Source organism: Mobula birostris, chromosome 13 (assembly GCF_030028105.1).
Source record: "Mobula birostris isolate sMobBir1 chromosome 13, sMobBir1.hap1, whole genome shotgun sequence".
Lineage (NCBI taxonomy): Eukaryota > Metazoa > Chordata > Chondrichthyes > Myliobatiformes > Myliobatidae > Mobula > Mobula birostris.
Genome location: NC_092382.1, coordinates 104,287,986 through 104,313,373, shown reverse-complemented (window position 1 = coordinate 104,313,373; position 25,388 = coordinate 104,287,986). Strand labels below are relative to the sequence as shown.

Here is a 25,388-nt window from a genome sequence, read left to right as displayed (position 1 = left end):
CTTTTGACCCTTCTTGTCTCTGCCGGACCATTTTTATGCCTGGTCCCACTGATCTGCATCTGGACCATATCCCTCCATACGCCTCTCATCCATGTACCATCCCAAGTTTATCTTCAAAGTTAAAAGTGTAACCGCATTTACCACTTCATCTGGCAGCTCATTCCACACTCCCACCTCCTCTGTGTGAAGAAGCCCCTCCCCGCAATGTTCCCTTTAAACTCTTCCCCCTTCCCACAACACATATCGTCTGTTTTTTTTCTACCCTTGCCTCAGTGATAAAAGCCTGCTTGCAGTCACTCTATCTATACCCATCATAATGTTAGATTCCTCTATCAAATCTCCCCTTTTTCTGCGCACAGAGAATAGTGTCCCAGCCTATTCAACCTTTCTCTGAAACTGAGTTTCTCAAGCCCCGGCAGCATCATCGTAAACCTTCTCTGCACTCGTTCAACCTTATTAATGACCTTCCTGTAATTAGGTGATCAAAACTGCACACTATACTCCAAATGCGGCCTCACCAATGTCTTATACAACCTCACCATAACAGTCCAACTCCTGTACTCAGTACTTTGATTTACAAAGGGCAATGCACCATTAGGTATCTTTACTACCTGTGCCACAAATTTTAGGTAATTTTGGATATATATTCCCAGATCCGAGATTATCACCCTCGAGGTCTTGCTGTTTAACTTCCTACCAAGCTCTCGATACTCACTCTTCAGGACCTCTTCGCTGTTTCCTCCTACGTCATTGGCACCATAATATCTGGCTGATCACCCTCCCATTTCAGAATGCTATGCAGGCGATCAGAGACATTCCTGAACATGGCTTCCAAGAGGCATCAAACCATCCCGGAGTCCCTGCCACGGCCACAGAATCTCCTGTCTGTACCTCTAACTATCGAGTCCCCTATCACTACCGCTCACCTCTTTTTCCACCCTCCCTTCTGCACTGCAGAACCAGACTCAGTGCCAGAGATCCGGCTGTCGCAGCTTGTCCCCGGTAAGTCAACAAATCGGTATACAAACGTCTGTACTTGTTGTTGAGGGAAATGACCACAGGGGAACCCTGCGCTTCCTGTCCTTTCCCCCTCCCTCGCCTGACGGTAACCAATTTCCTGCGCAATGCTCCTTTGGCGTGACTACCTTCCTGAAGCTTCTGTCTATAAACACCTCATTCTCCCGAATGATCCGGAGGTCGTCCAGTTCCGTAATCCGGTTTGTTTAGGAGCTGTAGCTGGATGCAATTCTTTCAGGTGTCGTTGTCAGGGACACCAGAGGTCACCCTGACTTTCTACAACCTGCAGGAGGAGCATTCCAACATCCTGCCTGACATTCTCTCTAAACATACTAGTTAAATAAGAAATCTAATGAGATGAAAAAACAGGTACAACAACAACAACAACAACTTACCTGAACCTCCCCTCGCCTCTGCCTGTTCTCGTCGAAGCCTGTTGAGCCAAAGCCGTCTAACTCTGACTCAGTCCACTCCGACGATGGAAGCTACGAAGATGGCCGCTTCGCTAGACGAAACTTCTTTTAAAACGCGCTCGTTGACCGGTTGTCTTCAGCTCTTCCGCTCCCAAATGGCTGGCCCTTTAAAAAAACGGAAAAACCTGCGAATCCTTTCTATCTCAGATCTGACAACAGCCACTTCAATCAGTGTATCTATCCCGCTTCAATATCGCTTCTTTCTCCAGCTCCCTGCCTCACTCTGCTCTCTCTCCGGATCCCTTTCAATCTCACCGCCCTCCTCACGAAATATTCTCTTTCTATCTCTCCACACGCTCTACCCTCCTTTATCCCTTCCCACTCTCTGCCGCTCACAGTAAACGTTCACCGTACTGAAATGTGACCAGGCCGTCTGTCCCGTTCCCAGGAGAGGCGCCGCCCACTGGGCAGCCGGATTCGTTATATCCTCCACAGTAAGTAAGGGGGAGCTGAGAGGAAATGGGGCTACGGAAATAAACGCGGAGAGCGTCGTGACTAAGGGGGCGGTGGTGCGTGAGGCGATGTGCTGCAGCGGCTTTATGGGTGTGTGGGTGTGTGTGTGTGTGTGTGTGTGTATGTGTGTGTGTGTGTGCGTGAGAGAGAGCGAGAGGAAGAGAGAGAGAGCCACTGCACCGTGCGAACAACAGTCCCGTGGTCAGACACAGAGTGAAGCTCCCTGCAGCCCGTCCAATCACGCACTCACGGGTTCAGACACAGAGTGAATCTCCCTCGACACCATCCCATCACACTCTCCTGGGGTCAGAAACAGAGTGAAGCTCCCTCCACACCCTCCCATCACAAACTTCCAGGGTCAGACACATAATGAAGCTCCCTCCACACCGCCCCATCACACAGTCTTGTGTTCAGACACAGGGCGAAGCTCCCTCTGCATAGTGCCATCACACATGCCCAGGGTCAGACACAGAGTTCTGTTCCGTCCACACCGTCCTATCACACCGTCCTTTCCTGGGACAGAGTGAAGCTCACTCCACCCTGTCCCAGTACCCATTCCTGGGGACAGAAAGAGATTGAAATTCCTTTCCTCCGTCTCCTCCCCTCTCTCTTCTCGATGGAAACCATGCGTCCAGATTTACAAGCTGCATATTCATGTAGATCTCGCTGTCGTTAATCCTGTCTCGGATTCTCTGCATCTCTGAGCGCAGCGAGGGGAAGCAACTGTCGTCAGAGGCAGCCCGTGTTGACAGCGGAGTCAGACCGACCGAACAAACACCAGATGAGCAAATGATAAAGAGAGGAGCCGAGAGCAGGGGAGGAAGTGATGGGGAAGAGGGAGATTAAGGTTGAGAGAGGGGGTTATTCTGGAGCGATGAGAGTGGCGGAGTAAAGAATAGGAAGAGTGTGGAGATTCAGAGGGAGGCGAGAGTGAGGGAAAGGTTAGGGCTTGGCGGAAAGAGAGACGTGGGTTACAGGAGTCAGAAAGGGGGAGCGGAATGAAAGAAATAGAGGGCCAGAAGTGGGAAGGAACAGGGAGAGAGAGGGGCTAAAATAGGGAGGGGTGGAGTCTTGGAGAGAAATTAGAGGATAGAGTGAGAAAACAGAGCGCGAGCAGGAGAAACAGAGAGTGAGAATTAAAAAAAAACGGGCAGAGAGGGGCCGAAGGAAGAAAGGGAGAAGAGAAAGCGCTACAGAGAGGGAGGAGGGATGCAGGGAAGGGTCGATTGAGGGAGAAGGAATATAGAAGTTGGAATGACATAGGAAGAGAAGAAGGGAGAGAGAAAGCAATGGAAAAAGGGGAAGATTGAGGGATGACGAGTGAACAAGGAAAGAAAGGCGGACGGATATGTTGTCACAGACGCAGAGACTTCATTCTCCAAGAGATTGGTACCGAACACCACCCCCCACAACCCCAACCTCCCGGTGATTCCTGGTTTGAGCGTCAGCGCTCCCATTGCTCTGCTTATCTCCGGGGCTTCAGACCCTCTGTGCTCTAGAAACCACGGCCCCGGGACAAACCCGCAACACCCACCGAAGTAAGCCAGCCCCTTCCCTCCGAGAAGACGTCAGAGCAATAGTTTGCCATTTTCAGACCGTGTAGTATTTAGCAAAAACAGCGGACGTTTAGATATTGAAGTTTGAGCCAACGCACGCTGATCGGTATCTGAAGTTTCACACACCGCACCCATTGGAACATTAGCGGGGGGTTTTCATTATTTCAAAGAAGTCTTGAAAGCGTGCGGTTACACTGACTGGGCGGTCAAACAAACAGCAGAAAATAAAAAATAGCAGGTACGTCAGCCAAACAGACGGAGCCCATGAGCTCTCTCAAAAACCCTCCATGACCTGCTGTCTGTCATTTTCTCTCTCTGCGTCCCTCACTCTCCGCTCACTATCTCCCGATTTCTCTCCCAGGAATGTCTCTAACCCGCTTCAATTTCGCTCCTCTCGACAGCCCCCTCCTTTTTTCCGCTTACACCTCTCCCTCCTATGCCTTTCTATCTCACTGCCCTCCTCATGACGCCTTCTCGTGTGTCTCCCCACCCTCTCTACCCTACTTTCTCCCTTCCCACCCTCCCGCTCACAGTGAAAATTCACCGGGCTGAAATGTGGCCGGGCCGTCAGTCTCGATCACAGGAAAGGCGCCGCCCACTGGACAGCCGGGTTAGTTACATCCTCCACAGTAAGTAAGGGGGGAGGTGAAATTAAATGGGTATGGGGGTAATAGCTAAGAGGGTGGTGGAGCGGGAGATCATGTGCTGGATCGGCTGTGTGTGTGAGAAAGAGAGAGAGAGAGAGAGAGAGAGCGTGTGTGTGTGTGTGTGTGTGTGTGTGTGTGTGTGTGTGAGAGAGAGAGAGAGAGAGAGACAGAGAGCCCTTGGCACCGTCCGACCAACCGCACCCGGGGTCAGACACAAGTACAGCTCCCTGCAGACCATCCCATCTCGCAGTACTCAGAATCATACACAGAGTGAATCCCCCACTGCACTGTCCCATCACACACTCCCGGCCTCAGACACAGAGTGAATCTCCCTCCACGCCAGCCCATCACACACTCCCGTGGTCAGACACAGAGTGATTCGCCCTCTCACAGTCCCATGACACATACCCAGCGTCAGAGACAGATGGAAGCGCCCTCCACACCGTCCCGGCTCACAACCTGTGCTCAGACACAGAGTGAAGCTCTCTCCCCACAGTTCCATAACACAACAACGGATCTAGAAACTGAAAGAATCTCCCTACTTACTCCTTCTCTCCCCTTTTCAGCACTCACCATCACTTCAGTCTTTCTGTAGCCTCTAATTGCGTGCCTGTCTCAGAGATAATATCGGCTTGTGACTCGACGTAGAACTGAGGAGGGAGGAGGAGGAGAGGAAGGGCTGTGATTGGCTGGTGAGTTTGCTGCACTGGGCGGAACTGGTGTGAAACCACACGACCGGCTTGTACATACAGAGACGTAGTGATGCTCAGTACCGAGCGAGCGATATCCGGTAGAAGTGGCAAAACTAGCACCAACGGTGTGGAGGGAGCTTCACTCTGTGTCTGACCACGGGCGTGTGTGTTGGGACGGAGTGGAGGGAGATTCACTCTGTGTCTGACCACGGGCGTGTGTGTTGGGACGGAGTGGAGGGAGATTCACTCTGTGTCTGACCACGGGCGTGTGTGTTGGGACGGAGTGGAGGGAGCTTCACTCTGTGTCTGACCCCGGGCGTGTGTGTTGGGACGGTGTGGAGGGAGAGTCCCACGGTGTCTGACCCCGGGAGTATGTGATGGGACGGTATGGAGGGAGCTTCACTCTGTGTCTGACCACGGGCGTGTGTGTTGGGACGGAGTGGAAGGAGATTCACTCTGTGTCTGACCACGGGCGTGTGTGTTGGGACGGAGTGGAGGGAGCTTCACTCTGTGTCTGACCCCGGGCGTGTGTGTTGGGACGGTGTGGAGGGAGAGTCCCTCGGTGTCTGACCCCGGGAGTATGTGATGGGACGGTATGGAGGGAGCTTCACTCTGTGTCTGACCACGGGCGTGTGTGTTGGGACGGAGTGGAGGGAGCTTCACTCTGTGTCTGACGCCGGGAGTGTGTGATGGGACGGTGTGGAGGGAGATTCACTCTGTGTCTGACGCCGTGAGTGTGTGATGGGACGGTGCGGAGGGAGATTCACTCTGTGTCTGACACCGGGAGTGCGTGATTGGACGGTGTGGAGGGAGATTCACTCTGTGTCTGACCCTGGGAGTGTATGATGGGACGGTGCGGAGGGAGATTCACTCTGCGTTTGACCCCGGGAGTGTGTGATGGGACGGTGTGGAGGGAGATTCACTGTGTGTCTGACCCCGGGAGTGTATGATGGGACGGTGCGGAGGGAGATTCACTCTGTGTCTGACCCCGGGAGTGTGTGATGGCACGGTGTGGAGGGAGATTCACTCCGTGTCTGACGCCGTGAGTGTGTGATGGGACGGTGCGGAGGGAGATTCACTCTGTGTCTGACACTGGGAGTGCGTGATTGGACGGTGTGGAGGGAGATTCACTCTGTGTCTGACACCGGGAGTGTGTGATGGGACGGTGTGGAGGGAGATTCACTCTGTGTCTGACCCTGGGAGTGTGGGATGGGACGGTGTGGAGGGAGATTCACTCTGTGTCTGACCCCGGGAGTGTGTTAATATGGAGGGAGTTTTACTTTGTCTGACACCGTGAGTGTGTGATGGAACGGTGTGGATGGAGCTTCAATCTGTATCTGACCCCGGGAGTGTGTGATCTGATGGTGTGGAGTGAGCTACACTTTGCTTCTGACCACGGGACAGAGTGATGGGACGGTGTGCAGGGAGCTTCACTCTGTCTGACCCTGGGAGTGTGTGATGGGACAGCGTGGTGGGAGATTCACTCTGTCTGATCCTTGGAGCATGTGATGGGAGTGTGTGGAAGGAGCTGTTCTCTGTGTCTCACTTCGGGAGTGTTTCTTCTGCGGATGCAGAGGCCCTCTCTCTCTCTCTCTCTCTCTCTCTCTCTCTCTCTCTCTCTCCCCCTCTGTCTCTGTCTCTGTCTCTCTCTCTGTCTCTCTCTCTCTCTGTCTGTCTGTCTGTCTGTCTCTCTCTCTCTGTCTGTCTGTCTCTCTCTCTCTCTGTCTCTCTCTCTCACTCTCTCTCTCGCTCTCTCTCCCTCCCTTTCTCTCTCTCTCTTTCACTCTCTCTCTCTCTCCCTCTCTCCCTTTCTCTCTCTCTGTCTCTCTCTCTCTCTCCCTCCCTTTTTCTCTCTCTCTCTCTCTCACACACTCTCTCTCTCTCTCTCCCTTTCACCCTTTCTCTCTCTGTCTCTATCACACACACTCACACACACACACACACACACACACACACAGACACACGCACACACCTGGTCCAGCACATCGCCACGACAACCACCACCGTCTTCTCCAACCTTCCACCGTTATTTCCAACTCACCCCCTCTCCTTCCGCCTCCGTCCTTAGTGTGGAGAATGTAACCTATCCCAGCTGTTCAGCCGGCGGCACCTTTCCTGGAAACGACCCTGTCACATTTCCGTCAGGTGAAAGATCGGTGTGAGCGGGAGAGGGCGAGAAAAAAGAAAGTGGGGTAGCGAGGTGGGGAGACATAAACAGAATCCTCACTGATGGGGAAAATGAGATGGAAAGGTTTAGGGAGAGAGAGGGGACAGAGATGGAGGGAGCAGTTGAGCTGCGAAATTGAAATGGGTTAGATACATTCATGGGTGATAGATATGGATGTAGTGGTTTGATGTAGGCCCAGTCAGTTTAGGCACGTCATTTCAAGACTTCTCTGAAAAACTGATAATCGCCGACTTATTTTCTAATTGCAGATGAGCGTCCAGCCCCTCAGACAGCATTGGTTACCTATAAACTTCAATAGCCACATGTCCGTTTTCTTTGTTAATCACTGCGTAGTCTAAAAAGGGCAATCTGTTTTTAGCGAATTCTTCTGGTGTAAATTTGGTGTATATTTCAGAGAAAGAGAGAGTAATATCGGCCCTTCGGCCCACAATAAAGGCGACTGTCCCATCACACACTCGCGGAGACAGACACAGAGAGAATCGCCTTGCACGCCGCCCCATCACACATTCTCGTGATCAAACACAGAGTGGAACTCGCTCCCCGCCATCCCAACACAAACCGCCGGGGTCAGACACAGAGTGAACCTCCCTCCACACTGTCCCATCACACACTCTCGGGGTCAGGCGCAGAGTCAAACTCCCTCCACACCGTCCCGCAACACAAACCTAGTGTCATACACAGAGTGAAGCGCCCTCCACGCCGTTCCATCACACATTGCCGGCTTCGGGCACACAGTGAAACTCCCTCCACACCATCCCATCACACACTCCCAGGGTCACAAACTCAGTGAAGATCCCTCCACACCGAAAATCCCAACTACCGGTGTACGACAGGGTGAAATTCCCTCCATACCGTCCCATAACATACACCCAGTGTGAGACACAGAGTAAAGCTCCCTTCATACCGTCCGATTACAAATTCCCGGGATCAGACACAGAGTGAATCTCCCTCCACACCGTCCCAGCACACACCACCGGGGTAACACTCAGAGTGAATCTCCCTCCACACCGTCCCATCACAAATTCCCGTGGACAGATACACAGTGAAACTCCCTCCACACTGTCCAATCACGCACTCCCGTGGATAGACACAGAGTGAATCCCACGCCACGCCCTCCTATCGCACAATCCCGGCGTCACAGATAGAGCGAATATCTCCTCAGACCGTCCCGTCACTCTGTGTCTGACTGTGGGAGTGTGTGATGGGATATTTACGTGGGAGCTTCACTCTGTGTCGGAACCCGGGGGTGTGTGATGGGACCGTGTGGAGAGAGCTTCAATCTGTGTCTGAACCCGGGAGTGTGTGATCGGGTGGAGAGGAGTGAGCTACACTTTGCTTCTGACCGCTGGACTGTGTGATGGGACGTTGTGGAGGGAGCTTCACTCTGCATCTGACACTGGGACTGTGTGATGGGGTGGTGTGGAGGGAGATTCACTCTGTGTCTGGCCCCGAGAGTGTGTGATGAGATGGAGTGGAGGGAGATTCACTCTTTGTCTGACCCCGTGTGTGTGTGGTGGGACGCTGTGTAGGGAGATTTACTCTGTGTCTGACACTGGGTATGTGTGCTGGGCCGATCTGAAGGAGTTTCACTCTGTGTCTTACCCCAGGAGTGTGAGCTGGGTCGGTGTGAAGGGGGCATCACTTTGTGCCGAACCCCGGGAGTGTGTGTTGGGGTAGTATGGAGGGAGCTTCACTCTGTATCTGACACCGGGAGTATCTAATGCGACGCTGAAGAGGGAGCTTCACTCTCTTTCTGTCCCCATCAGTGAGTGATGGTGCGGTGTGGAGAGACATTCACTCTGTGTCTGACCCCGGGAGTGTGTGATGGGACGGTGTGGAGGGACATGCACTCTGTGTCTGACCCCGGGAGTGTGTGATGGGACGGTGTGGAGGGAGATTCACTCTGTGTGTCTCACCCCGGGAGTGTGTGATGGGACGGTGTGGAGGGAGATTCACTCTGTGTCTGACCCCGGGAGTGTGTGATGGGACGGTGTGGAGGGAGATTCACTCTGTGTCTGACCTCGGGAGTGTGTGATGGGACGGTGCGGAGGGAGATTCACTCTGTGTCTGACCCCTGGAGTGTGTGATGAGACGGTGTGGAGGGAACTTCACTCTGTGTCTGACCCCGGGAATGTGTGATGGGACGTTGTGGAGGGAGATTCACTCTGTGTCTGACCCCGGGAGTGTGTGATGGGACGGTGTGGAGGGATATTCACTCTGTGTCTGACACCGGGAGTGTGTGATGGGACGGTGTGGAGGGAGGTTCACTCTGTGTCTGACCCCGGGAGTGTGTGATGGGACGGTGTGGAGGGATATTCACTCTGTGTCTGACCCCGGGAGTGTGTGATGGGACGGTGTGGAGGGAGATTCACTCTGTGTCTGACCCCGGGAGTGTGTGATGGGACGGTGTGGAGGGAGATTCACTCTGTGTGTCTGACCCCGGGGGGGGGAGGGTGTGATGGGACGGTGTGGAGGGATATTCACTCTGTGTCTGACCCCGGGAGTGTGTGATGGGACGGTGTGGAGAGAGATTCGCTCTGTGTCTGACCCCGGGAGTGTGTGATGGGACGGTGTGGAGGGAGATTCACTCTGTGCCTGACCCCGGGAGTGTGTGATGGGACGGTGCGGAGGGAGATTCACTCTGTGTCTGACCCCGGGAATGTGGAATGGAACGGTGTGGAGTGAGGTTCACTTTGCTTCTGACCCTGGGAGTGTGTGATGGCACAGCGTGGTGGGAGATTCACTCTGCCTGATTCTTGGACCGTGTGATGTTCCGGTGTGGAAGGAGCTGATCTGTGTGTCTGCCTTCGGGAGCGTTTGTTTCCGTAAGGAGATAAATCAATGTGAGCAGGAAAGAGTGAGAAGAAAGAAAGTGGGGAAGAGAGGGTGGGGAGACAGAAAGAAAAGGTTCAGTGATGGGGGAAATGAGATGGAAAGTTGAAGCGGGATAGGGACATTAATGAGTGATAGCTGGGGAGGTAGCGGTTCCATGTCGGCCCAGTCAGTGCAGGCGCACGCTTTCAAGGCCTCTCTGAAAAAATGATAACCGCCGACTTATTTTCTAATTGGAGATGAGCGTCAAACCGCAGATACCGTTCAGTCTGCGCTGGTTTCGTGGAAACTTCAATAGCCACGTGTCCATATTATTTGTTAAGCACTGCATAGTCTAAAAACGGCTGTCTGTTTTTAGCGAATTATGCTGGTGTAAATTTGGTACAGATTTGAGAGAGAGAGAGAGAGAGAGAGAGAGAGAGAGAAAGAGAGAGAGAGAGAGAGGGAGAGAGGGGGAGAGAGAGAGAGAGAGAAAAAGAAAGGGAGAGAGAAAGGGAGAGAGAGAAAGAGATAGCTAGATAGATGTATCGAATGGTAGAACACAGTGCAGGCCCTTCGGCGCACAATGTTGTACCGGCCCTCAAACCCTGCCTCCCATATAACACCCTACCTTAAATTCCTCCATATACCAGTCTAGTAGTCTCTTAAACTTCACGAGTGTATATGCCTCCACCACTGACTCGGGCAGTGCATTCCACGCACCAACCACTCTCTGAGTAAAATACATTGCTACCCCTTATTTAAAGCCATGTCCTCTTGTATTGAGCAGTGGTGCCCTGGGGAGGAGGTGCTGGCTATCCACTCTATCTATTCCTCTTAATATCTCCTATACCTCTATCAAGTATCCTCTCATCCTCCTTCTCTCCAAAGAGTAAAGCCCTAGCTCCCTTAATCTCTGATCATAATCCATACTCCCTAAACCAGGTAGCATCCTGGTAAATCTCCTCTGTACCCTTTCCAATGCTTCCATATCCTTCCTATAGTGAGATGACCAGAACTGGACACAGTACTCCAAGTGCGGCCTAACCAGAGTTTTGTAGAGCTGCATCATTACCCCGCGACTCTTAAACTCTATCCCTCGACTTATGAAAGCCAACACCCCATAAGCTCTCTTAACTATCCTATCCACCTGTGAGGCAACTTTCAGGGGATCTGGGTACTTGTGCATCTACCCCTTTTCAGACCACTTCTGCATCCTGTCATTTTCTCTCTGTAGTCCTCGACAATCCTCTACACTGTCTACAACACTACTAAAATTTCTGCCGTCTGCAAACGTGCCAAATTCAGTGTGCGCGGGGGAGAATGGGCAGAGTGAGGGTGGGTTTCAGAGGGTGTGGGGATAGAAAGAGAAGGCTTAGTGAGGAGGGAAGTGAGATGGAAAGGCACACGGCGAGAGTGTGTCCAGAGAGAGAGAGAGCGGGAGAGAGTTGCGAACCTCAAGTGGGATAGGTATATCATGGGGATAGGTAGGGAGACAGTGACTTATGCAGAGAGCGAAAAGGACAGACAGGAAGTAATGGAGGGTGTTTGAGAGGGCTCCTGAACTCCCTCTGTTGGGCTGACGTCCCAGCTATTTTTTTCTCTGTTTTAATGAAGAACCAGTCAGTGTAGCCGCACGCTTTCCGAACTTCTCTGAAATACTGAGAACCCCCAATTTATACTCTAATTGGAGATGAGAGTCAAACCGTAGGTACAGATCAGCGCGCGTTGGTTTCCTGTAAACTTCAATGTCCACTTGCAACACACATAAATGTTGCTTGAAATACCTGCATTTGCAGATTTCCTCGCGATAGCGTTTTTAAATAGAATGTCTACAGACCTATGTTCTTTGTTAAACACTGCACAGTTTAAAAAGGGACAATCTGTTTTTCGCGACTTCTTCCGGTGTACATTTGGTGTAAATTTGAGAGAGAATGAGTGTGTGTGTGAGAGAGAGGGAGAGAGAGAGAGAGAGAGAGAGAGAGAGAGAGAGAGAGAGAGAGAGAGAGAGAGAGAGAGAGAAAGAGAGAGAGAGAGAGAGAGAGAGAGAGAGAGGGGGGGAGAGAGAGAGTCTGTGAAGAAGAGTTAATTTTATTCGGAGGGAGCGGACCTGCTTGCTTCGGTGGGTGTTGGGTGTTTATGCTTTCTGCGGACAACAGAGGGCTTAAATCCCCGGCGATGAGCAGAACAGTGGGAGGGCCTGACGATCAAACCAGGATCCAACCGCGGGTGGGGGGTGTGGGCGGTGGAGCGGATACAATTCTCCCGGACAATAGGTGCTCTGCATGAGTGACGCATATCCCTCCGTCTTTCACTCCTTCTTCAGTCATTGCATCCCTCACTCATCCCCTTCTTCCACTCCTTTCTCCCTCCCTTCCCTTTCTCCCCCCTCCAGAGTCCCTTCACTGCATTCCTCCTCCCTCCCTGCTGCACGCTGTCTCTTCCCTCTCATACTCCTCGGCCCCTCCATGTCCCTTTCTCTCTCTCTCTCTCTCTCTCTCTCTCTCTCTCTCTCTCTTTCTTTCCCCGTCAGATCGCCTTCAGCTTTCCCCCTCACTCCCCTAATTTCCCTTCAAATATCCCCCGCTCTTTCCTCCCTCTCTATACCCATTCACTCCTACATCTGATACTCCCCCTTGTTTCTCTCGGCTCGCACGTTTCTGTCCCCTGTCACCCATTTCTCTCTCTCCGACCTCCCACAACCTTCCCTCATTCTCCGCTCCCCCTCCTTTTCCCCTCTCTCACAACTCCTCCCCCTGCCACTCTCACCTCTGGAGAACACCCGCTCTCATACCCTCAATCTACGTCTTGCTCGGCACTTCCTCCCGCTGCTCTCGGCCTCTCTCTTTATCATCCCTTCTTCTGGTGTTTGCTGGTGTCGGTCTGACCTCGTGACAACACCGGCTTCCTCTGACAACGGTTGCTTCCCCTTTCAGAGCTCAGAACGCAGAGAATCCTACTGGATGGACGACAGCGAGACTTACGTGAATCTGAAGTTCACAAGAACGGACTCACCGTCTCCTTCCCGAGGTAAGAGCGTCAGAAAGTCTTGGGGAGAGAAAGTCAATCTGTTTCTGACTCCGTGAGTGTGTGACGGGACGGTGTAGAGGGAATTTCACTCCGTGTCTCACCCCGGGAGTATGTGATGGGACCGTGTGGAGGGAGATGCTCTCTGTGTCTGACTCCGTGACTGTGTGATGGGACGGTGTGGAGGAAGCTTTACTTTGTGTTTGACTTTCGCTGTGTGTGTGATGGGACGGAGTGAAAGGAGCTTTTCTCTGTGTCTGACACGGGGTGTGTGTGATGGGGAGGTGTGGAGTGAGATGAACTTCGCTTCTGACCCCGGGACTGTGTGATGGGAGCTTGTGGAGGGAGCTTCACTCTGTATCTGACCCAAAGTGCGCGATGGGACGGTGTGGAGGGAGATTCACTCTGTGCCTGACTCCGGGAGTGTGTGATAGGACGGTGCGGAGGGAGATTCACTCTGTGTCTGACGGCGAGAGTGTGTACTTGAGAGAGAGAGAGAGAGAGAGAGAGAGAGAGAGAGAGAGAGAGAGAGACTGTGAGGAGTTGTTCCTTTCACTTGGAGGGAGGGGCTCGCTTATTTCGGTGGGTGTTGGGTATTTATCCTGGGGCCGTGGATTCCCGCGCACAGAGGGTCTGAATCCCCAACGATGAGCAGAGCAGTGGGAGGGTCCGGCTACCTAAAGCCGGAACAAGCCGCGGGTGGGGATGGGGGAGTGGGTGGTTGTGTCGTGGGGTTAAAATTCTCCCGGACAATAGATGCTCTGCATGTGTGACACATATCCCGCCATCCGTTTCTAATTCTTCACTCATTGCATCCCTCAGTAATCCCCTTCTTGTACCCATTTCTCCCTCCCTTCTCTTTCTACAACCTCCATCGTCCCTCCCTTGCATCCTCCTCCCTCTCTGCAGCATTCTCTCTCCTCTCCGTCATACTCTTCACCCCCCCCCACCCCATGGCCCTTTCTATCTCTCTCTTTCTTTCCCCCGTCAGCTTGCCCTCTGCTTTCCCCCTCTCTCCCCTAATTTCTCCTCAAATATCCCCCGCTGTTTCATCCCTCTCCATCTGAACCTCACTTTCTGTCTCTCCGCTCCCCATTTCTGCCCCCTGTCACCGAATTCTCTCTCTCCGACCTCCCGCAACCTTCCCTCATTCTCCCCTCCACCTCCTTCTCCCCAATCTCAAAACTCCTACCTCCGCTACTCTCACCTCTAGAGAACAACCGCTCTCACACCCTCAATCTACGTTCTGTCCGGCATTTCCTCCCCCTGCTCTCTGCCTCTGTCTTTATCAGCCCTTCATCTGGTGTTTGCTGGCGTCGGTCTGACCCCCTGTCAGCACGGGCATCCTCTGACAACGGTTGCTTCCCCTGTCAGAGCTCAGATCGCAGAGAATCTTCCATAGGACGGACGACAGCGAGACTTCCGGGAATGAGAAGTTCACAAAAACGGATTCACGGTCTCCTTCCCGAGGTAAGAGGGGCAGAAAGACGTGGAGAGAGAGATTCACTGTGTCTGACCATGTGAGTGTGTGATGGGACTGTGTGGAGGGAGCTTCTCTCCGTGTCTGACCCCGGACGCGTTTGATGGGACGGTGTGGAGAGAGACTCACTCTGCGTCTGACGTCGGGTGTGTGTGATGGGACGGTGTGGAAGGGGTTTCACTCTGTGTCTAACCCCAGGAGTGTGTGATGGGATGGCGCGGAGGGAGATTCGCTCTGTGTCTGACCCCGGGAGTGTGTGATCGGACGGTGTGGAGGAGGCTACACTCTGTGTCTGTCCTCGGGTGTGTGTGATGGGATGGTGTGGAGGGAGCTTTATTCCGCCTGTCTTCCGGTGTGTGTGATGGGACGGTGTGGAGGGAGCTTCAACTTCATGTTGACCCCGGGAGTGTGTGATGGGACGGTGTGGAGGGAGCTTCACTCCGTATCTGACCCCGGGAGTGTGTGCTTGTATGGCGTGCAGGGAGCTACATTCTGAGTCCGACCCCAGGAGTGTGTCATGGGACGGTGTAGTGGGAGTTTCACTCTGTGTCTGACCCCGGGTGTTCGTAACGCGATGGTGTGGAGGGAACTTAACTGTGTGCGATTCCGGATGGCTGTGATGAGAGAGTGTGGAGGGAGCCTCATTTTGATTCTGAGCCCGGGAGTCTGTGATAGGACGATGTGGACGGAGCTTCAGTCTGTTTCTGGCCCTTAATGTTCTGTCCCCAGCTGAATCTGATGTGAAATTAATTTCATGACCGTCTCTGGGCACCGGGTCCGGACTTATAGAGGTTGACTTTTTTGTTTTTGCTGATGTGTCCAGTCCTGTCGAGACATCTCAGGACAAGCGCACAATTGACCCTAATGATTCCCAGTTCGAGAATAGATGAGACCTCTATCAGGTCACCTTTGTCTTCCGTCGTTCCAAGGATAAAAGGCTGAGTTCATTCAGCCTGTTCTCATAAGGCAAGCTCCCCAGTCCAGGAAACATCGTTGTAGATCTCCTCTGCACCCTTTCTGTGGATTCCACATCTTTCCTGTAGTCAGGCGACCAGAACTGAGCACAGTCTGGTTGACCAAGGCCCTATATAATTGCAAAATTACCTCTCGGCTCTTAAACTCAGACGCACGAAGGACAATGAACCGTATATTTTCTTAACCAGAGAGTCAGCCTGCGTAGCAACTTTGAGTGGCCGATGGACTCGGACCCCAAGAACCCTCTAATCATCGGCACTGCCCAGAGTCTTACCATTAATGTTATATTCTGCCATGATATTGGACCCACCAAAGGAAACACCTCACACGTATTTGGGTTAAACTCCATCTTCCACGTTTCATCTCAGTGTTACATCCTGTCAATGTCCCGTTGTAACCTCTGACAGCCCTCTATACTATCTACCACACCCCCGACCTTTGTATCATCAGCAAATTTACTAACTCATCTCATCGAGATCATTTATAAAAATCATTACCAAGTTTTTGAGCGTTTCGTCAGCTATTTTTGACCAGATTTACAACAGCCTTTTACAACACGGATATTGTACCAACCGTCACTTCCATGTCTCATTGGAACGTTCCTACTCAGAACCCCACAGCGATAAACCCTGAACATTTGCCACATTTCTTCCGTCCGTTTCCCCGAGAACACCTGTTTCCAATTTATACTTCCAAGTTCCGGCCTGATAGCCTTATATTTCCCTTTACTCCAATCAAATGTTTCCCTGATTGGTCTGTTCCTATCCCTCTCCAATGCTGTGATAAAGATCGCTTGGAAAAGTACAACAATTGTTTGGCAAACGAATAAATCAGGGAAGGTAGTGCACCCGTGGCTGACAAGAGAAATTAAGGATAGTATCAATTCCAAAGAAGAAACATACACATTAACCAGAAAAAAAAGCGACTCAACTGAGTACTGAGAGAAATTCAAATTCAGAGTCCAGCAGAAGAGGACAAAGAGCTTAATTAGGAAAGGAAAAAGAGATTATGAGAGAATACTGGCAGGGAACATTAAAAAAAAAAACTGTAAACGCTTGTATAGATATGTGAAAAGAAAAAGATTGGTTCCGAAAAATGTAAGTCACTTAAAGACAGAAGCAGGTGAATCCATTATGGAGAACAAGGACATGGCAGAACAATTGAAAAACTACTTAGGTTCTGTCCTCACTAAGGAGGAGATAAATAATCTTCCGAAAATAGTAGGGAATTGAAGGTCTAGTGAGATGGAGGAACTGAGGGAAATACATGTTAGTAGGGAAGTGGTGTTAGGTAAATTGAAGGGATTAAAGGCAGATTAATCGCCAGGGCCAGATGGTCTGCATCCCAGAGTGCTTAAGGAAGTAGCCCAAGAAATAGTGGATGCATTTGTGATAATTTTTCAAAACTCATTAGTTTCTGGACTAGTTCCTGAGGATTGTAGGGTGGCTAATGTAACCCCGCTTTTTAAAAACAGGAGGGAGAGAGGAACCGGGAAATTATAGACCGGTTAGCCTAACATCGGTGGTAGGGAAAATGCTAGAGTCAGTTATCCAAGATGTGATAACAGCACATTTGGAAAGTGGTGAAATCATCGGACAAAGTCGGCATAGATTTATGAAAGGAAAATCATGTCTGACGAATCTCATATAATTTTTTTGAGGATGTAACTTGTAGAGTGGATGGGGGAGAACCAGTGGATGTGGTATATTTGGATTTTCAAAAGGCTTTTGACAAGGTCCCACATAGGAGATTAGTCTGCAAACTTAAAACGCACGGTATTGGGGGTATGGTATTGATGTGGATAAAGAATTGGTTGGCAGACAGGAAGCAAAGAGTGGGAATAAACAGGACCTTTTCAGAATGGCAAGCAGTGATTAGTGGGGTACCGCAAGGCTCAGTGCTGAGACCCCAGTTGTTTACAATATTTATTTGTGACATAGGCGAGGGAATTAAATGCAGCATCTCCAAGTTTGCGGATGACACGAAGCTGGGCGGCAGTGTTAGCTGTGCGGAGGATGCTAAGAGGATGCAGGGTGACTTGGATGGGTTAGGTGAGTGGGCAAATTCATGGCAGATGCAATTTAATGTGGATAAATGTGAGGTTATCCACTTTGGTGGCAAAAACAGGAATACAGATTATTATCTGAATGGTGGCCGATTAGGAAAAGAGGAGGTGCAACGAGACGTGGGTGTCATTATACACCAGTCATGGAAAGTGGGCACTCATGTGCAGCAGACGGTGAAAAGGCGAATGGTATGCTGGCATTCAGAGCAAGAAATTCGAGTACAGGAGCAGGGAGGTACTACTGCAGTTGTACAAGGCCTTGGTGAGACCACACCTGGACTATTGTGTGCAGTTTTAGTCCCCTCATCTGAGGAAAGACATTCTTGCCTTTGAGGGAGTACAAAGAAGATTCATCAGATTGATACCTGGTATGGCATATGATGAAAGACTGGATCGACTAGGCTTATATTCGTTGGAATTTAGAAGATTGAGGGGGGATCTTATTGAAACGTTCAAATCCTAAAGGGATTGGACAGGCTAGATGCAGAAAGTTTGTTCCCGATGTCGAGGAAGTCCAGAACGAGGCGTCACAGTTTGAAGATAAAGGGGAAGCCTTTTAGGACCGAGATTAGGAGAAACGTCTTCACACAGAGTGGTGAATCTGTGGAATTCTCTGCCACAGGAAACAGTTGAGGCCAGTTCATTGGCTATATTTAAGAAGGAGTTATATATAACCCTTGTGGCTAAAGGAATCAGTGGGTATGGAAAGAAGGCAGATACAGGGATCTGAGTTGGATGATCGGCCATGATCGTACTGAATGGCGGTGCAGGCTCGAGGGGCCGAACGGCCTACTCTTGCACCTATTTTCCATGTTTCTATGTTTCTAAAGGAGATAGAATTGTGACCACTATCTCCGAAAAGCTCTCCCACCGACAGACCTGACACCTGACAAGTTTAATTTCCCAAAACCAGATCACGTACTTCCTTTCCTCTTGCAGGCTTATCTGCATATTATGTCAAGAAACACTCCTGAACACTCCTAACAACTTCTACCCCATTTATACCCCTCACTCCAGTCAGATGTTAATCATTACTTGGGAAATTAAAATCTCCCACCACAACAACCCTGTTATTATTCCTCCTTTCCAGAACCTTCCTCCCTATCTGCTCCTCCATATCCCTCTTACGATTGGGTGGTCTATAAAAAAAACGGTAAAGTTATTGACCACTTCCTATTCTTAACTTCCACCCACATAGATTCTGTCGACAACCTCTCCATGACTTCCTCTTTTTCTGCAACCGTGACACCATCTCTGATCAACGGTGCCACGCCCCCACCTCTTTTGCCTCCCCCCTATCCTTTCTGAAACATCTGAAGCCTGGCACTTGAAGTAGCGATTCCTGCCCCTGCACGATCCAAGTCTCTGTAATGGCCACAACATCGTAGCTCCAAGTGATGATCCATGCTCTAAGCCCATCCGCTTTCTTCATAATACTCCTCGCATTAAAATAGACACATCTCAAACCATCGGTCAGAGAGCGTACCTTCTCTATCATCTGCCTATCCTCCCTTTCGCATGGACTCGCAGCATCCTCTATTTGTGAGCCAACCTCCCTTTCCTCCGTCACTTCGGTTTAGTTCCCACCCTCAGAAATTCTAATTTAAACTCTCCCCTAAAGCCTCAGCAAATCTTTCTGCCGGGATATTGGTCCCCCTCGGATTCAAATGCAGCCCCTCATTTCTTCTGCACCTGCCCCAGAAGAAGTCCCAGTGATCCAGAAGTCTAATTCCCTCCCTCCTGCTCCAATCCCTCAGCCAAGCATTTGCCCTCCACCTCATTCTATCCCTATACTTGCTGTCACGTGGCAGAGGCAGTAATCCCGAGATTACAACCTTTGAGGTCCTGTTTCTTAACTTCTTTACTAACTCCCTCCTTTACTAACGGTCAGATGGACTCTTGATCTTACGATCAACCTCGTCGTGGCCGCTTGCACCTTATTGACTACCTGCACTGCACTCTCTCCGGAACTGTGACACTTCACTCTGCGTTCTGTTACTGATTGACCTTGTTCTACTGTAATGAAGTGAAATGTATCTATGGATGTAACTGGGACCTCTCTTGTCTGTGATGTTTACAAATGATATGGATGAAAATGTAGATGGGTTGGTTAGTAGGTTTGCAGATGTTACGGCCAGAGGTGGTGTTGTAGGGAGCGGAGAAGACTGGTAAATAATTCAGTGCGATATCGACCTGTTGGAGACCGGGCAGATGTAGTTTAACCCGGGCAAACCTAAACATTTGCACTTTGGTAGGTCAGGAGAAAGAAGGGGCACACGAATAAAGCCAAGACCCTAAACAGCGTTGATGGGCAGAGGGGTGTCGTGGATTCGAAGGAATGTTTCACAACGAGAGGTCGGACACCTGGGTTGCTTCCTCTGGAGTAGAGGAGGCTCAGGTGAGATCGGACTGATCTCTGGAATGTGACAGACATCTGTCAGCCTTTCCCAAGTCAAGGAATTTGGACCCTCAGCGATTACGGCTGACAGTAGATTAGATTGACAGAGGGAGGGATGATCGTGGTGGAAGGAGAGTGGGCGGATGGTGGGTGGTAGGGAGACCCAGAGGGAGTAACGGCTGAATTCATGCACACACTGAATGGTCTCTCTACAGGTTTGCAGGAACAGGAATCGAAAGAGAACATCGGAAATAGACCGTACCGTAAGATCTGCCTACTCTGCACAGTTACGTCCATCTGTTTCGCGATAGTTACCGGGCTCTCGATCCATGGTGAGTCGAACGGGGTCCGAGAGGAGTCAGACCGTGAAGTAACAGTGTGGAGTGAAACGTGAAAGTAGCACCACAGTGACACGGACACGCCGCTCAACGTGACACAGACACACTATTCACCGTGACACCGACACACTATTCAATGTGACAATATCACGTACCTCATCGTCACACCGACACGTCGCACGCAGTGATGCCGATAACGCCTCAGTGTTACACCGATACACCACTCACCGTGACACCTGCACGCCACTCACCGTGATACCGACAAGCCACTCGCATGACAGCGAACACACTACTCACTATCACTCTCAGTATCACAGATTCGACAATCTCTGATCACCTGCGAGCGAGACCACCAGGAATTTTGGGAACAATATCAGGAGATGAACAGGACGCAGCAGGAATGTCGACTTCAGGTAAGTGAGTTGGATTCATCCCTTAAAGCCGAGAATTCCCGCCTGGCTGTCTCCAGGACCCCTGACTCAATAATATTTATGTCCTTAACAACAACCTATCCATCCTCGAAAGTAAATTGTCAGTCCTCGAATATCAAAACTCCATCCTGAACACCCATCTCTCCGATCTGAATCAACAGCAAACTGATCTCCGGATAAAGGCGAGGGAAGAGATTGCTGAGCCTTTGGCTAGGATCTTCATGATCTCGTTGTCCACGGGAATGGTACCGGGGGTTTGGAGAGTGGCGAATGTTGTCCCCCTGTTCAGAAAAAGTTAGTAGGGATAGTCCGAGTAATTATAGACCAGAGAGCCTTAAGTCTGTGGTGGGAAAGTTGTTGGAAAAGATTCTAGGAGATGGTATCTATGTGCATTTAGAGAAAATTGGTGTCATCAGAGACAGTCAGCATGGCTTTGTGAAGGGCAGATCGTGTCTAACAAGCCTGATAGAGTTCTTTGAGGAGGTGACCAGGCATATAGATGAGGGTAGTGCAGTGGATGCGATCTACATGGATTTTAGTAAGGCATTTGAAAATGTTCCATACGGTAAGCTCATTCAGGAAGTCAGAATGCATGGGATCCAGGGAAGGTTGGCCAGGTGGATTCAGAATTGGCTTGCCTGCAGAAAGCAGAGGGTCGTGGTAGAGGATGGACATTCGGATTGGAGGGTTGTGACTGGTGGTGTCCGACAGGGATCAGTTCTGGGACCACTACTTTTCGTGATTTTAAAACGACCTCGATGTGTGGTTAGAAGGGTGGGTTGGCAAGTTTGCAGACGACACAAAGGTTGGTGGTGTTGTAGATAGTGTAGAGGATTGTCAAAGATTGCAGAGAGACATTGATAGGATGCAGAAGTGGGCTGAGAATTGGCAGATGGAGTTCAGCCCGGAAAAGTGTGAGGTGATACACTTTGATAGGACAAACTCCAAGGAAGAGTGCAAAGTCAATGGCAGGATTTTTGGTCGTGTGGATGACAGAGGGATCTGTGGGAACATGTCCGCAGATAACTGAAAGGTGCCTCAAAGGTACATAGGGTAGTTAAGAAAGCTTATGTTGTGTCAGCTTTCATAAGTCGAGGGATATGATTTAAGATTCGGGAGGTAATGCTGCAACTCTATAGAACTCTAGTTAGGCTACACTTGGAGTACTGTGTCTCAGTTCTTGTCGCCTCACTACAGGAAGGATGTGGAAGCATTGGAAAAGGTACAGAGGAGATTTACCATGATGCTGCCTGGTTTAGAGTGTATGGATTGTGATCAGAGATTAAGGAAGCTACTGTTTTACTCTTTGGAGTAAGGAGGATGAGAGGATACATGCTAGAGGTATGCAATATATTAAGAGGAATAGGGAGAGTGGACAGCCAGAGCTTTTTCCACAGGGCACTACTGCTCAATAAAAGACGACATGGCTTTAAGGTAAAGGGTGAGAAGTTCAAGAGGGATATCAGAGGAAGGTTGTTTTTACTCAGTGAGTCGTTGGTGCGTAGAATGCACTGTCAGACTTGTCAGTCGCGGAGGCAGATGCACTAGTGAAATTTCAGAGACGACTAGTCAGGTATATGGAGGAATCTAAGGTGGAGGGTTATATGGGAGGCAGGGTTTGTGGGTCGGCACAACAATGTGGGCCTAAGGGCCTGTACTCTGCTGTATTATTGTGTGTTCTATGTTCTATGTCCTAAAAGATCACTGACATCGAAATTAAGTACAGGACTCTGACCAAAGCGAAGGCTCAAATCTGTCAACTGCTGACCAGCAGAAAAGGTGAGTTAACAAACGAACTTCCAACCCAACTTCTCTTGTTACTCATCACATTGCAGACAGAAAGGAAGCTATAATCTGTGTCTGAACCTGGGAGCGTGTGATGAGACCGTGTGGAGGGAGCTTCACTCTATGTGTCTGACCCAGGGAGTGTGTGATGGGACGGTGCGGAGAGAGATTCACTCTGTGTCGGACCCCGGGAATGTGTGATGGGACAGTGTGGAGGGAGGATCACTCTGTGTCTGACCCAGGGAGTGTGTGATGGGACGGTGTGGTAGGAGCTTCACTCTGTGTCTGGCCCCGGGAGTATGTGATGGGACGGTGCGGAGGGAGCTTCACTCTGTGCCTGAACCCAGCTATGTGTGATGGGACGGTGTGGGGGGCAGCCTCATTCTTTGTCTGACTCCGGGAGTATCGGACGGTATCGAGGAACCTCCGTGAGTGTCTGATACGACGGTGCGCAGTTAGTGACACCTAGTGTCTGACACCGGGAATGCGTGTTGGGACGGTGTGCAGGGAATTTCACTTTAATTCCGATTTAAACTGATTTATACTTCTAGGCTGACTTATACCTCAGCGTGAACTCAAAGCCGTAGGCACGACACTGTCGACGCGACTATTACGCAGAGCCTACGCGCATCTCTACGCCGAGACCTACGCGCATCTCTTCCATAATGTAACTGCGCTTCGCGGCAACGCAGAAAGCAACAACTGGGATTGGTCCGCCTGGAGGCATCGCTTGTCCTCCTGGGCTGCAATAGCTTCCCTTTGGCCGACTGAAGGGCAGGGGGAAAACTCTGGCTGCAATGCTTTCCATAAATATTTACAGATCTCCGAAATTATGGCGGACACATTTCGCTTTTACGAAAAAAGACGCTCGATTCTTGTTTACCACCAGAAAGACTACCATGACCTTGGGTAGGTGGTTGCGCATGCGTGACTTGCCCGAGTTGCACCAACGCACAAGTATAAATGCTCACAACGCACAGGATACGCATTTTGCGTGGGTCACGGCGTCGATTTGACGCCGAAGTATAAATCAGCCTTAAGTCTGACTCCGGGTAGTGTGTGATGTGACAGAATGGTGGAGCTTCGTTCTCTGTTTCACACCGAATATGTGTAATGTAACAGTGTGGAATGAGTTTCGCTTGTGCGGATCCGAGACTGCTTGATCGAACAGTGTGGAGGGAGCTTCGCTCTGGTTCTGATACCAGGAGTGTGTGATGGGACGGTGTGGAGGGAGATTCACTCTGTGTCTGACCCCGGGAGTTGTGATGGGACGGTGTGGCGGGAGATTCACTCTGTGTCCGACCCGGGGAGTGTGTGATGGGACGGTGTGGAGGGAGATTCACTCTCTGTCTAACCCCGGGAGCGTGTGATGGCACGGTGCGGAGGGAGATTCACTCTGTGTCTGACCCCGGGAGTGTGTGATGGGATGGTGTGGAGGGAGATTCACTCTGTGTCAAAACCCATGCGGGTGCCATGGGACTGTGTGAAGCGAGATCTATTTTCCCTGTTCCTGATTTCCAGAGCAAACGTATTCGAAGTTTTGGGTCAAAAATAAAGAAGGTTGTCATTTCAAATCCTTGTCTGCAACATCCTACGAGGGAGCGAAAGAACAATGTTCAAACTTTGATTCAAGGCTTCTTGAAATTAATTCAACCGAGGAAGAGGTATGTGTACACTGTGAGAAGATATATGCACATCAATCACAAACTCGGAGTCAGGCACAGATTGAATCTCCCTCCACACCGTCCCGTCACACATTCCAGGGGTCAGAAATAGAGAGAATCTCCTACCACAACGAAACATCACACACTTCCGGGGTCGGACACAGAGTGAATCTCCATCCACACCGTCCCATCACACACCCCCGTGGTCAGGCACTGAGTGAATCTCCCTCCACATCTTCCCATCAGACACACCCGGGGTCAGACACAAAGTGAAGTTCCCTCCACACAGTCCCATCATACGCTCCCGGGGTCAGACAAAGAATGAAGCTACCTCCACCCTGTCCCATCACACAGCCGGGTTCAGACACAGAATGAATCTTCTTCCATATCGTCCAATCACACACTTCCGGGGTCAGACACAGACTAAATCTACCACTGTACTTTCCCATGACACAGTCCTGGGTTTAGTCACCGAATGAAACTTTCTCCGCACCGTCCCTTCACACATACCCTGAGGTTCAGATACTGAGTGAAGCTCCCTCCACATCGTTCCATCACATACTCCCGGATCCAGACACAGAGTGAAGTTCCCTCTGTCTCGTTCCTTCTCAACCTCCCGGTGTTCGGCACAGAGCGAACATCCTTCCACACCGTCCCTTCGCAGTCTCCCGCGGTCAGGGAAAGAATGAAACTCCTTCTGAACCTGAATAAAATAAATTTAATTTCACAGACCTTTGTTTCCAACGTTGACCGCTCTGAATACAGAACATACTGGATCGGAAAATGTAAAGCCGGCTGAGGATTGACTGACCGGGTCTTGTGGTGTGGGAGACTGACATAGATCTGTTGGGAGTCAGTGCGAATGGTTTGGTGACGGACATTGGTGTGCACGGAGACAGGTCTCTGGGGAGAGCGAGTCAATGCGATTAGTTTGCTGATTGAGATCGGCCTGTCAGGAGAGAGTCGACTGGTGGTATTAGTTTGCGGACTTCACAGGTATGCGAGAACGGGTGCGGTCTGCGGTAGCGGTGTAGTGGCATTAGTTTGGAGACTGACACAGGGACGTGGAGAGAGCGCAGTGATGTGAGATTCGTTTAGAGACTGACGCCGGGACGTGGAGAGCTCTGCAATGGGAATATTTCGAGAACAGTCTCGGGGCCGTCTGCTGGCTGTATTTTGCTTTCTGTTGAAATTGTTCACCCCTTTTTGATAGGAAAACGGCCTCTAATGTCTTGTACGTGACGATGTCTGGAAAGGTCGAATGCATTGAATGTAAATCGTCCAGCGTGGGTTACCCTTGCAATCGTAAGCTACACCGTTTCATCTGCGAGGTGGCTGCACCTTTGTACCCGGATATTCCTGAGGAGATCCAGCATCTCTGTCAGTAG

The 25,388-nt window shown here is 50.7% G+C and overlaps 2 protein-coding genes across 2 annotated transcripts in view; one reads left to right on the top strand and one right to left on the bottom strand.

Moving 5' to 3' along the window:
* The window catches only part of LOC140207268 (uncharacterized), a 69,145-nt gene extending 44,564 nt beyond the window's left edge, over positions 1 to 24,581 (bottom strand). The window contains exons 1-2 of the mRNA XM_072275723.1: positions 24,511 to 24,581; positions 1,413 to 1,595 (exon numbers count right to left, since the gene is read on the bottom strand). The gene's annotated coding sequence lies outside the window, so the exon portion shown is untranslated. The remainder of the gene's footprint in view (positions 1 to 1,412; positions 1,596 to 24,510) is intronic.
* Positions 969 to 25,388, top strand: LOC140208136 (uncharacterized). The gene is made up of 9 exons (XM_072276619.1): positions 969 to 1,002; positions 1,879 to 1,924; positions 12,774 to 12,867; positions 14,239 to 14,334; positions 19,998 to 20,114; positions 20,430 to 20,533; positions 22,252 to 22,330; positions 24,900 to 24,996; positions 25,214 to 25,388. Exons 3-9 carry the CDS (start codon positions 12,801 to 12,803, stop codon positions 25,386 to 25,388), a joined length of 735 nt encoding a protein of 244 aa, XP_072132720.1. The 5' UTR covers positions 969 to 1,002; positions 1,879 to 1,924; positions 12,774 to 12,800.

Excerpts from the sequence above, each read along its gene's own strand:
- LOC140208136 (XM_072276619.1), top strand. The coding sequence starts at position 12,801 with ATGGACGACAGCGAGACTTACGTGAATCTGAAGTTCACAAGAACGGAC. Across the intron at positions 20,115-20,429 it reads TACCGGGCTCTCGATCCATG|TATCACAGATTCGACAATCT; the intron begins GTGAGTCGAACG and ends TATCACTCTCAG. Across the intron at positions 24,997-25,213 it reads TTAGTTTGCGGACTTCACAG|GAAAACGGCCTCTAATGTCT; the intron begins GTATGCGAGAAC and ends CCTTTTTGATAG.